General features: G+C 49.3%; 1 protein-coding gene across 1 annotated transcript in view; it reads left to right on the top strand.

The window, feature by feature from the left end:
• Cecr2 (CECR2 histone acetyl-lysine reader) overlaps positions 1-13,293 on the top strand; it is a 66,843-nt gene that overhangs the window by 49,684 nt on the left and 3,866 nt on the right. Inside the window, exons 8-16 of the mRNA XM_090325328.1 lie at positions 1,177-1,260; positions 2,415-2,568; positions 4,498-4,627; positions 5,254-5,291; positions 5,381-5,472; positions 6,466-6,592; positions 7,273-7,664; positions 9,219-9,906; positions 11,614-13,003. Of these exons, the coding sequence (XP_090181454.1) occupies positions 1,177-1,260; positions 2,415-2,568; positions 4,498-4,627; positions 5,254-5,291; positions 5,381-5,472; positions 6,466-6,592; positions 7,273-7,664; positions 9,219-9,906; positions 11,614-13,003 (3,095 nt within the window). The remainder of the gene's footprint in view (positions 1-1,176; positions 1,261-2,414; positions 2,569-4,497; positions 4,628-5,253; positions 5,292-5,380; positions 5,473-6,465; positions 6,593-7,272; positions 7,665-9,218; positions 9,907-11,613; positions 13,004-13,293) is intronic.

The raw sequence follows: 13,293 nt of genomic DNA, 5'->3' as shown, positions 1-13,293 counted from the left end.
CCGGTATTCTTTGCAGTTGAGCTTTCTGATTTCTCCTTGATGTATCTTCTTCCCATTTGTACTCAGTTGCCCTCACTTCCGCTTCCACTGACTGCCTTTTAACATACTATAGAAATGATCTCTGAAAGTATAGTCTTACTGGCTGCCTTTTAAAAAGGCTTTCCAGCTGTGTGTGTGGGGGGGGGATGGGAAGAGAGAAGAGAGAGATTATCTGGGGATAAGGTAGTCAAAGGTGGCCTTGAACTTGAGTCCAGGCATGTACTATCACACTTAGGTAGAGGAATTTTTTTTTTTTCTTCAGTCATGGGGCTTGAACTCAGGACCTGGGCGCTGTCCCCAAGCTCTCTCGCTCAAAGCTACTCTCTACGACTTTGAGCCATAACACCACTTCCAGGTTTGTATGGTTAATTGGAGATAAAGAGTCTCAGGGACTTTTATGCCTGGGCTGGCTTTGAGCTGGAATACTCTGATTTCAACCTCCTGGGTAACTAGAATGACAAATGTGAGCCCCTGGGGCCCAAGAGAAAAATGTTTTCAATGTCACTTTTTCTTTGGTGAAAGCTATCATGAGCTGGTCATAGTAGTGTGAACCTCACCTTTACTACTGGCTGGAGCCTGTGTAGAGGAAGATCACAGTCCAAGCCTGTCCCCTAACAAAGAGGGAGGCCTTCTCTCAAAAAGAGCCAGAGCAGGGGCCAGGGAGTGTGGCCTAGTGGTTGAGTACTTGCCTAGCATGCACGTAGACCCAGGTTTGATTCCTCGGTACCACGTACATAGAAAAAAGCCAGAAGTGGTGCTGAGGCTCAAGTGGTAGAGCTCTAGCCTTGAGAAAGTCCAAGGACAGTGCTCAGGCCGAGTTCAAGCCCGGGCCTGGCAAAAAAAAAAAAGAGAGCAAAAAGTGCAGGAGGCATGGCTCAAGTGGTAGAGAACCTGCTTACCAAGCTGAAGGCCCTGAGTTCCACCTACAGTACCTCCAGAAGTAATAACAGTAATACGTTGGCTCAGAACCTTTGCACAGCTGACATCTGTTTTCCTGATCATCTTATACATAAACTTTCCGTGCCATAGTGGTTCTTTTTCTCTTGGTGGTGATGGTGGCGGCAGGCAGCAGCATCAGCAGTAGCTAAGAGCACCCTAATCTGTCTATTCCTTTCTTTTCCTCACTTCTAACTGTAGGGGAAACGTCCACAGCGCACAAAGGCAGAATTGCAGCCCCAGTGGACGTCTGACCACCCATCCGTGGACTCCGTCAAAGCAGAGGTGTGTGAGTGCAGAGAGACCCGGACAGGGTAGTGCTTTTTCATTTCCTGTAGCTTTTATCTTTACTGCTTTATTTTTCTTTAAGTATCAATTTTCTTTTATTTTTTTGTTGGTTGTGGGACATGAATTTCAGGGCCTGAGCTGTCCCTGAGCTCTTCAGCTCAAGGCTGCCAACTACCCCTTGAGCCTCAGCCCCACTTTCTGGTTTTCTGGTGGTCTTGAGTGCCTGGGTTGGCTTTGAATCTCTATCCTCAGATCTCAGCCTCCTGAGCAGCTAGGATGACAGGCGTGAGCCACCGCGCCTGACCCAAAAACTTTATTAAAGATTCTTACATATGTGCCATGTTCTAAAAAGAGAACATTCAAATAAAGCATGAGGTTATAGTCTCTTTGGTAGTCTAGTGTAATTATTAGAGTGGTTAAGTTGTAAAATAGTGTAAAAAGTTTATGAATGCAAAGCAAAGAAGGAAGAATTTGGGCTGTGTTTGGCCCGGGCTTGAAGGTGGCTTGGTCTCCGGTACTGGGCGGGGAGGGTGGCAGAGCTAAGGTGCAGTCAGTTCACGATGGCGGAAGGGCACACAACCTGGTAGAGGCCCCTGTGTGTCTGCACGCGGCAGGCAGGCACCATGTGTGGTTGATTTAGGAGTCTCCACAATCGCATCTGAGGGTAACGTGACATTAAGAAATCTACTTCTAAACTTGTTTTTGGGGGGGGTTCAGAGGGGGTACAGACCTGGGCCTTGAACTCCTTGGACACTTTTTGCTCACGGCTGGTGTTCTGCCACTTGAGCTACAGCTCCACTTTCGGCTTTTTCCATGTATGTGGTACCAAGCAGTTGAACCCAGGGCTTCCTGCATGCTAGACAAGCACTCTACCAATATGATACACTCCCAGCCTTAAACTTTGTTTTAACCATCACAAAATAAATAAATAAATGAAACAAATAAATAAACGAAACATTTGAATCAGTGGTTTCCTTCTGAATACAACTTGTCTAAATACTGTTGTCATCTTTTGCTCTACTTAGTTATATTAACTGATAGTATTTACTCATTGCAGTGTGTTGAATTCAGTAACTCACATCTTCACCTTGAGCTGAGGTGTGCTTTGCATTTGGTCCACTGATTCTGTACACTTCCTTGGCTCCTCACAGGAGACTCCTGTACTTGCCAGGATAGAAAAACAGAAGCGCAAGGAGGAAGAAGAAGAGCGTCAGATTCTTCTTGCAGTGCAGAAGAAGGAGCAGGAGCAGATGTTGAAGGAGGAGAGGAAGCGGGAATTAGAGGAAAAAGTCAAGGCAGTGGAAGGTATGTTATTTTCCTTCCCAGTCAGGGGAGGCATGCCCGTGCCATCACCCCTCCCACAGCCATGTCTAGATGACTTCTGCTGATCATGCAAATGGAAAAAACAAAATCCCGAAGTACTTATAATAATTGTTTCATAGTTTTTTTTTGAAGGAGGCAGGATTTGAACTCAGAGCTCATACTTTCTAGGCCTTTTTTTCGGGGTGGGGGGAGGTGAAGGGTCAGTTGTGAAGCTTGAACTCTGGGCCAGGGCACTGTCCCTGAGTTCTTCAGCTCAAGGCTAGCTCTCTACCACTTGAGCCACAGCGCTACTTCCCATTTTCCTACGTCCCATTTTCCGGTGGTTCATTGGAGATGAGTCTCACAGACTTTCATGCCTTGGCTGACTTTGAACCTTGATCCTTAGATCTCAGGCTCTTGATTAGCTAGGGTTATAGGCGAGGGCCACTGGCGCCTAGCTCTAGGCAAAATTCATAATCCTGCATTTTTAATCTCTCATCAAGTAACCTGCCACACTCTACATTCTTTTTGCTTTAGGTGTGTGTGCTATCCTGTTGTTTGGACTCAGGCTGAACACTGTGCCAGAGAGCCTTTTTGCTCAAGGCAGGTGGTCGACCACCTGAGCCACTGCTCTACTTCAGGCTTTTTGTGCTTAATTAGATATGATAAGAGTCTCATGGCTTTTATTGCCTCTGTTGGCTTTGAATGTGAACCTCAGATCTCAGCCTCCGGGGTAGCTAGGATTATAGGCATGAGCTACTGGCATCAGGCTGCTTTAAATATTTTAAAGAATGGGTGTCATGTTTTTGCCTATGGTTAGCTTTCCTCCCCAGTCCACCTAGCCATACCTGCTGTGTCCTGGGTGACTGGTGCACAACACCAGGTGAGCTTCTTTGTTGAGTCGAGAACTTTTACCTTTATTGACATCAGGCCAGTCCTCCTGACCCTACCTCCCAAGGCGCTAGGATTACAGGCTTGAGCTACTCCTCCAACCAGAAGTGTGGTGTCTGCCTCTGGACATGGCACAGGCCGCTCTTTTCTAAGAACCAGGACTGGATCTGGACAGATCAAGCTCCCTGGTGTGTCTTTATATTATCTCGCAGAGTCTATGCCTAAGACTCCTGAAATGAAGCGTACACAGGAACCATGAGAATTGTAGGGGGAGCATTTCTTCTTCACTAGACATGGCTAACATAAATAGTGCAAGTCCACCCCCATGGGTATTGGTAGTCAAAATGCCGTTCAGGGGTAGAGCTAGCTAGTTTCTGTGAGTGCCAAGGGTTCTGGGGTAATGTGGTGTAGCAAACTCTTGAGCCTCACACCAAGTGTGCAGTCCCTTGGGATGCTTACTTGACATCAAAAGTCACCTTGTGAGAAAATATGCTAGTAGAAGCATGCGTTCCCGTCACAGTGGGGAAAACACCCTCACCCAGTTAATCTTGCTCATGATTAAGGTAGAAGGAACTCTTGCTGGTGGCACAGTGCAGCTGGCGGCACAGTGCAACACAGTTCCCAGTCCCTTCTGGGTCTGGCCCGTCTACCTGCCTGCTCTGGGCTTTATTTCCTTCCCTTCCGCTCTCTTGTTTTCCAAAGTTAGAGGAGAAAAAAAATGACCTACAGCTTATTTGACAAGATAGTGGATAAAGGAAATGATACAAAGTTTTTCTTGGAAGTGACAGGTTTGCTTGAGCCCCTGTGCTGTGTCCTTACCGTCGTAAGGACAGTAAATCATTCATTTCATGGTGCTCTCAATCTGGGGTAAGAAGATGGAGGATGATCATGTTGTGCATTCTGACCCTGCTGAGCTTCCCGAAGGAAGGAAAGCAGGTTTGTGTAAGGAGTGACAGGCTCCGCTGAGCTCCTCCCGAGGGAGAAGCTTGCAGCAGGAGTGCAAGGACCAAGCTCACTGGACCACGTTCGTGTCACCTGTAGATCGCGCTAAGAGGAGGCGGCTCAGGGAAGAACGGGCATGGCTGCTGGCCCAAGGCAAGGAGCTACCCCCCGAACTGTCCCATCTGGACTCCAGCTCGCCCTTAAGGGAAGGAAAGAAGCCTAAGGACCTGTGAGTATGTGACCATGACAGCATCAGCAGCGGGTGTCCCTGCAACGTGCCGAGGTCGTCGTCTTGTAGAGTCCTTGTCACCGACATGTCTGTTCAAAAGTGGAGAGATAGACAGAAGTGGATGTTAAACCCACAGAACCTCCAGCATCTCCCCCTCCACCCCACACATCCACACAGCCTCCAGCATCTCCCAAAGTACAGTGAGCATCTTTTTAATTTGGAAGAGTTAGGGATTTTTATTTTTTTGGTGACCCTTTCCCCTCAGTATCTTCCGATAACCCTGTGGCTTGGGACTCACAATTCTTCTGCCCCAGACTCCCCCACTGTGCTCGTAGACATTTAGACTTGTTTCGTTGTGTTTTTTAAAACTCCCACCAGGCGTTATGGCCTGTGTGTAGAATTCTAGCACTGGGGAGACCGAGGAAGGAGAGCTGGTCATTCGCAGCCTGCTGAGGCCACAGTGAGACCCTAATCTTTTTTCCCCAAGGAAATTAGAAAGGAATGTGCTGGTCGTAACTCAAACTGTAGAATCATGAGGTTGTGGATCACAGATGCCAACAGCTTTGTGTGTAGATGAGGGAGAGTGGTCCTTAGTGACTGTTAACGTGTTGTCTTACAATTTTCAGCTTTGAGTTAGATGATGACTTCACTGCCATGTACAAAGGTGAGTGCCCATTCTCAGGACCCCTGCTCTGATTCTGAGGAGCACCTCCTGTGGATACCTGCTCATTATTTTCTCTTCTTTCCTCTCAGTTCTAGATGTGGTTAAGGCCCACAAGGATTCCTGGCCCTTCCTTGAACCTGTAGATGAGTCTTATGCCCCTAACTATTACCAAATTATTAAGGTATGTTTGAAATCTTTTAGGTTCTGGGTTTTTGGGAGGCGGTGGAAGAGAGTCAGTTGTGGAGGTTGAACTCTGAGCCTGGGGGCTATGCCTGCGCTCTTCAGCTCAAGGTTTGTGCTTTACCACTTTGCGTCACAGCACCACTTCATTTTTTTGGTGGTTAATCGGAGATAAGAGTTTCATGGATTTTTCCTGCCCTGATTGACTTTGAACCATGATCTTCAGGTCTCAGCCTCTTAAGTAGCTAGGATCACAGGCATGAGCCACCAGCACCCAGCTAGTATCTCTGTTTTGCTGGAGTTTTTTCCTTTTACTTGTTTGTCTGTCTCTTATTTTTCTCCCTCCATTACTCCCTCTCTCCCTAAGTGTCTTGGTTCTGGGGTTTGAACTTGTGCTCTCACTTAAACTTCTTGTTTCAAGGCTGGAACTCCACCACTTGAGTCACACCTCCACTTCTGGTCTCTTGGTGGATAACTGGAGATAAGAGTCTCTTGGGTTTGTCGGTCTGGGCTGGCATTGAACCTTGAAGCCTCCTGAGTCGTTAGGGTTATAGGTGAGGGTTACAGGTGTGAGTCATTCTTGTCCGTCATTCTTGTGGTGGTACTGAGGATTGAACTTGCTAGGCCATCTCTCTGCCACGGGAGGGAGCGAGCCATGCATGCCCACAGTCCTTGAGTTCATTTTCTTACCATTTTTTCTTCTCTCCCAGTGTACTGGGGTTTGAACTGATCCTCATGTTCACTTTGCTTGCTTGTGAGATTGATGTTCTTCCACCACTCTCATCAGCTTTCTGTTTTTTGTCCATGGTTGGTATGGGGCTTAAAGTCAGGACCTAGGCTCTTTCCCTGAAGTCTTTTGCTCAAGGCTAGTACTCTTCCACGTTGAACCCCAGCCCCAGTTGCACATGTTCTACTGTTCTCTTAAGCATAATGTAATTTACTTCATATGTGCTAAGTGAAGTTTTGTTAATTAAAGGTCCTATCTTCTTGTTAGATCCCCATGGATATTTCAAGTATGGAGAAGAAATTGAATGGAGGTATATACTGTACCAAGGAAGAATTCATAAGTGATATGAAGACAATGTTCAAGAATTGCCGAAAATATAACGGGGAAAACAGTGGTAAGTGAGGCAGGGGGACATGCTGGAAACCATTATGATCAGATAAGCATTCCTGCAGCCGGGGACAGTGGCCCCGGCTTATAACCCCACCTGCAAAGGAGGCTGAGATCTGAGGGTCACAGGTCTGGCTGTTTGAAGCCACGCTCTGCCACTTGAGCCATCGCTCTACTTCTGCCTTTTTCTGTGTATGTGGTACCAAGGAATCAAACCCAGGGCTTCGTGCATGCTAGGCAAACACTCTACCAGTAGGCTACACTACTGGCCCCAGCCCTTGTGACTCCAAATAAGCACAAAAAGCTTTAAGCGGAGCGGTGGCTCAAGTGGTAGAACACTAGGTTTGAGCAAAAAAGCAGTATCCAGGCCCAGAGTTCAAGCCTAGGACTGGCACCAAATACAAAAAAAAAGAAAAAGAAAATCAGATTCAGTAAATCTTAGTAATTTGTTTTAGTTTAACAGAACGGGACTTTTACTATTTTGAGGTGATAGTCCTGTAATAGCCATTTAACCTGGGACAGAAGAATGTTTGGTTTCCGTAGCTCTATTATTTAATAGGCTCCCAAGTTGAATTAAATTAGAAATGGAGCCAAATTACACTTCTTACTGCTTATTTGTAAAGGTAATTAATGTTTTTTGTGTCCAATTGAAACTGCCTGGAGATCAATTCTCGTGTCTCCTTATAGAGTATACCAAGATGTCTGATAATTTAGAGAGGTGCTTTCATCGGGCAATGATGAAACATTTTCCTAGTGAAGATGGAGACACTGATGAAGAATTTTGGATTCGAGAAGATGAGAAGCGAGAGAAAAGACGAAGTCGCGCTGGGCGGAGTAGTGGGAGCCACGTTTGGACCCGCTCAAGGGACTCGGAGGGGCCCAGCCGGAAACAGCCACCCGTGGAAAATGGAGGAAAGTCGCTGCCTCCTTCTCGCCGAGGCGCCTCCTCCAGGGATCCTCAGAGCAGCAGTTCCACTCGGCTTCCTCCACGGGAGGCGGGCACTTCCAACGGCCAGGGCCTTCCCGGACCCCTGCAGTGTGGTGGGCTGTCTGGCCAGGAACCCCTTCTGAACCAGATGGTAAGAAAAAGCTCCATTATTTCTGTGGCAGCTTCTCCAAAGTACTGAACCCACAAAGAAGTAAGGGTGCTCTGTTCAGAATAACTGTATGAGTCATTTCAGTTCCGCCAGTCATGCTTAACGAACCTTCACTCTCCTTTTCTTAGTCTTTTCTTTTTTCTTTTTTTGCCAGTCCTGGGCTTAGACTCAGGGCCTGAGCACTGTCCTTGGGTTTTTCTCAAGGCTCGTGCTCTACCACTTGAGCCACAGCACCGCTTCTGGCTTTTTTCTATATATGTGGTACCGAGATATATGTGGAACCTGCGCCTTTGTGCATGCTAGGCAAGCAGTCTTACCACTAAGCCAAGCTCCCAGCCCCTGCCTCCCCCCCCCATCCCCTGCTTTTTAAAATGCTAGTTCTAGAGCTTGAACTCAGGGCCTGGGCACCGTTTCTGAACTTCTTTTGCTCAAGTAGAGCTGGTGCTCTGCCACTTGAGCCACAACACCACTTCTGTTGCTTTTCTGTGTATCTGATACTGAGGAGTCAAATCCAGAGCTTCGTGCATGCTAGGCAAGCACTTAACCACTAAGCCACGCTTCCAGCCCTTCTTAGTCATTTGAATCCCAATTGTTATCTCAATGTGAGCAAAAATTGGGGTTAATAAAGGCATGTACCCTTGGCTCATGTGCCTATAGTTATAGGCACATTGGTGGCACGTGCCTATAGCTCAGTTACTTGGTAGGTGAAAGAATTTTGTGAACGTGGGAGTTTGAGTCCACTCTAGACAACATGGGGAAAAGATAAAAGAAAATGTTACCCTTTAGTGTCAAAAGCCCATGCTACCTATTGTATCTGAGACTTCAAAAATTGCATGATCAGGTACCCTTGGAGTCAGGATGCCCACAAAGGTACTGCCTATTTTTAAAAGATGGAGAAAGACTGGATTTCTTCTGTTTATTTGGTTTTGTTTGGTTTGGTGCAAGTCCTGGGGCTTGAAGTCATTGTCTAGGTGCTGTCCCTGAGCTTCTTTGCTCAAAGCTAGTGTTTTGCCACTTGAGCCACAGCTCCACTCTGGCTTTCTGCTGGTTAACTGGAGATAAGAATCTCAGAGACTTTCCTGCCCAGGCTGGCTTTGAACCATGATCCTCAGATCTTGGCCTCCCTGAATAGCTAGGATGACAGGCGTGAGCCACCAGGGAGCACATTTTTGTAGTCTTCAGGGTCCCCTATTCCTCCTTGATAGCCGTATCTTTTCTTTTCTTCCTGTTTTATTTGCCTCCTAGAGGCCAACAGTACCAGGAACGCTTGGCCCTCTTCAAAGATCAGATCCCACCAACTTATGTGGCTCCTCTAGAGTCCCAACCACAGTACCCCCCCCCCCCCCAGGAGAGCTCTTGCAGCAGCAGCAGCAGCCCCCCTTTGCCATGCAGGTGTAGTTCAGGAGTACAGCCGCCTCCAACATTCAGTTTAATTCCTTGTCTGATCTGTCCTGAAGCATCTGCCCCAGTGGGTAAAGCATGTTCACCTCGTTCTGTGATGGCTGACTGTATTTTCTCGTCTTCTTTTGTTCCCAGCCTCCAGTGGGAGGAGCCAGCAACCACCGAGGCCCTGGGCTGAGGGTTCCAGAGGAGAAGCACATGTGTGGTGGGCCGACACACCTTCCCCACCCGGGCCCACAGCCCCATGCCTTGCAGCTCGGGCAGATGAGCTGTCCCAGCCAGGATGGAAGCGTGTACACCCCAGGTCCATTCCACCCAGGATTCATCCCTCCTAGGCACAGTGGAGCACCTCCAGCTCGGCACCCCGACTTCCCTGAGCCCCCCGAGTTTCCTCCAAGCCACATGTTCCGATCCTACAAATACCTGAATCGAGTGCGCTCTGCTGTCTGGAATGGAAACCATGGTGCTGCAAACCCAGGAGCTCTGGGGCCAGACGAGAGATCCCACTTGGGTCTCGGCCCCTCTCACCACCCTCACACTCTGGGCCCCGGGATGGATGTCCGAGGAATGAGACCGTCTGCCGCCCCAAACCAGTGGACAAAGCAGTCAAACTTTGTACCTCCTGGAGTTCCTTCCTCAGGATACATGGGCCCGCACTGTAAGTCTGCAGGACAGCGGTCCCAGCCGCCTCCGGCCTCCGCGCCAGGCCCTCTATTCGGAGGGCCTTCTCAGGCTCTCCGCGGCGTGCCGGGCGGGGACTCCATGATGGACAGCCCTGAGATGATCGCCATGCAGCAGCTCTCCTCCCGTGTCTGCCCCCCAGGTGTGCCTTTCCACCCCACCCGTCTCCCCTTCCCACAGCTTGCTCAGTCACCAGCAGGAAGTGCTTGCGTCCCCACGCCGGCCGTGGGCAGCCCCGCCAGGACACACGTGTCAGGGGACACAAGAGTCTGGGAACAATGGAGAAGTCTGCCCTGCTGCTCTTACCTGGTCTGGGCTGTTTCCACCGCTCTCACCGGAAGCACTCAGGACGGGGCCAGCTGAAGTGTTCCTTTCAGTCCAACCGCAGCTAAGTCCTATGTGGCTGTGCCACAGGGCCTTATTTTTGTGATTCTCATGTATACTGGTTTATTTCTCAGATGACTATTAATGTCCGTGTGTGTGTGTGTGTGTGTGTGAGTGTGTGACCAGGCCTGGGGGCTTGAACTCAGGGCCTGGGTTGCTGTACTTCAACTTCTTTTGCTCAAGACTAGCACTCTACCACTTGAGGCACGGCACTGCTTCTGGCTTTTCCTGTTTATGTGGTACTGAGGAATTGAACCCCGGGCTTCATGCATGCCACTAGGCACTTACAAAAAGATGTTAAAGGGGCTTTCGGTTGGTTAGTTGGTTCGTTGGTTTTTTTTGTTTGGTTTAGTTTGGTTTGGTTTTGTGTTTGGGACTTGAACTCTAGACCTGGCCACTGCCCTTGCGCTCTTTCTTTTGCTCAAGGCTAGCATTACCATTTAGAGCCACAATTCCACTTCTGGTTTTCTGGTGATTAATTAGAGACAGACTCTGAGAAGACTCTCTTGCCTTCAACACTTTTGATCACAGTTGGGACAACTCTGTCCGCCTAGCAACATACGTGTACATAGTGTGTACATAGCTCTGCTAAGGTAGAGCTAGTAAGTTAATTGGTCTCAGTTTATTAAGTTGCTGCACAGTAATCTGATAAAAAAATGCCTTTGAGTTTTTGTCAGAGCTTCCCCCCCCCCCTTTTTTTTGGTTGGTTGTGGGGCTTGAACTTGGGCATGGGTACAGGGTACAATCACTGAGCTCTTCTGCTCAAGGCTTAGTGCTCAGCCATCGTCAGCCACAGCGATACTTCTGGTTCTCTGGAGATAAGAGTTGTACGTACTTCCTACCCACTGAGCTGGTTTTAAACTGCGATCTTCAGATCTCAGCATGTTGAGTAACTAAGGTGACAGAAGTGAGCCCCAGCACCTGACTTTTATTGTCCTCCCCTTTTGAGACTTCCAAACACGAGCGTGGCTCAGAACTGAAGTGTGTATGCTTGGATCATAAAGTTCTGGGTGCCATTCCAGAGCCCCTCAGTAATAGGTACAGATTGAAAATGCAGGTGCACATTGAGCCTGCGTTTTTCAATGTGCACAAGCAGTTGGTACAGGTGGGGAGCCCTGCCTCCTGCGGCGGTGCTTGGTTCTCGTGGGGCAGGGCACCTCCGATTTTCAAGCTTTCTTATGTGGGCAGCAGTGCTTAGCACAGCCACACTCTCCTGCCATATTTTACGTGCGTCCATCTAGAGTCCACACACTCCGGGTCTCGTGTGAGACCCAGCTGCACGGGAGGGGGGGCCTGAATGCTGTCTTTCTTTGGCATCTGTCTTAGGGATAGCTTTGAAGGTGTGCTGGGTCCCACCCCTCGTTCCTCTAAAGAGAGCCTGCAAGCCTTGACATTTGGGCTCCTTTTAGGTACCGGGTATCCTGAGCCCCTGTTATTTTACTCTATTTTTTGTCATTCTTTGCAGAGTCCTTGCCGGGGCTTGAAGAAAAATCAACAGGCATTGGTGCTTCAGAGAGGGTCTACCTCAAACAGCTACCTCACCCTATACCTCCCCTGCAAGCTGACTGTCCCAAGCAGAGCCCCTCACAAGAGAGAGAGCCAGAGGGCCCAGCACTCAAAGGCGATTCCTCAGACGCTGAAGACACCTGTAAGACAGCCAAGAGTAATAAGAACACCTGGCCTTTGGATAACAGCTGCTGCAGCCCCGCTGTCCAGGGCTGTGTGAGAGACCATTCTGTGGTACCAGACAGAGGAGCCCTTCCTGAAAACGGGGCCATTGGTGAAGTGTCCCCTTGTGGCTCAGAAGGGAAGGGCCTCAGTGGCAGTGGTTCAGAAAAGCCACTGTGCCCCAGAGGCAGATCATCGCAGGAGACCCTGCCGTGCCCAGGACAGCATGCCTCGACCCCTCCCTGTGCCGACTCCAGTGCCGTGCCGGGCTCTGTGAGCCAGTTTTCTCCCTTGTACATGCCTGGCCTAGAATACTCGAATCCAGCTCCTCACTATCACGGCAGCCCGGGCCTGCAGGGTCTGGGCCCTGTGATGGGAGGAAAGCCTTCAGTACCTCATCCTCAGCCTTTCCCCGCCAGAGCCTTTCAGTCCAGTAACCCTCATCCTGGAGTCTTCCCCAGGTACCGTCCCCATCAGGGAATGAGGTATTCCTACCCACCACCACCCCAGCCTTCCTATCACCACTACCAGCGAACTCCTTACTACACCTGTCCACAGGGCTTTTCTGACTGGCAGAGACCACTCCATCCCCAAGGAAGCCCAAACGGCCCCGCAGCCAGTCACCCCCCACCCCCACGGCCCCTCTTCTCAGACAAGAATGCCATGGCTGACCTGCAGGGCTGCGAGACGCTGAATACTGCCCTAACGTCTCCAACTCAGATGGAGGCAGTGGCTGCTAAAGTTTCCTCGACTGATGGGCAGAATCCTGGTCCAGAGGAAGAGAAGCTAGATGAATCTACGGAGAGGCCAGAAAGTCCCAAAGAATTTTTAGATCTAGACAACCACAATGCAGCTACCAAGCGACAGAGCTCGCTATCATCCAGTGACTATCTCTACGGGACGACCCCACCTCTGAACTCGGGGATGGGCTTCGGCCCTGCTTTCCCGCCTCATGGTATGATGCTACAAACCGGGCCTCCTTACACACCTCAGCGGCCAGCCGGTCACTTTCAGTCCAGGGTCTACTCCTCCCCTGCGGCTGCCCAGCCCAACGGCCTCTCCCAGGAGGGCCCTCTCTATCACTGTCAGGAAGAAGGCCTGGGGCGCTTTCAGGCCGTGAGGATGGAGCAGCTGGGCACGGGAAGCGGAATGAGGGGATCTCTCCAGGAAGTATACAGACCACCGGGGTAAGATACTCACGTTACACTTGCTTCTCTGAAGAAATAACAGATAGAAAAGATTAAAAGCTCTAGTGGCTCAAGAGCAAGTATAAAACAGTACCTTAATTTTCCTTGTCTCTAAGTGTCTTTCAGAGCTAACTTTTTCCTTTTTTTTTTTTCTGTTTGGTTCTGGTCTAAAAATTTATCCTAGGCTCAGAGTTGACTTGCATTTAACCTCATTTTGAAAGGATAGCCCTATCTTTATTCTGCTTTTTAAAGAGATCAGGCCAGTTCTCATCTAGATTCTGGATCTGGCT

The sequence above is a fragment of the Megascapheus bottae genome, chromosome 37 (genome assembly GCF_031878675.1).
Source record: "Megascapheus bottae isolate mThoBot1 chromosome 37, mThoBot2.hap1, whole genome shotgun sequence".
Classification (NCBI taxonomy): Eukaryota; Metazoa; Chordata; class Mammalia; order Rodentia; family Geomyidae; genus Megascapheus; species Megascapheus bottae.
Note: the sequence above shows the minus strand (reverse complement) of the source record. Positions and strands in the feature narration are given on the sequence as shown.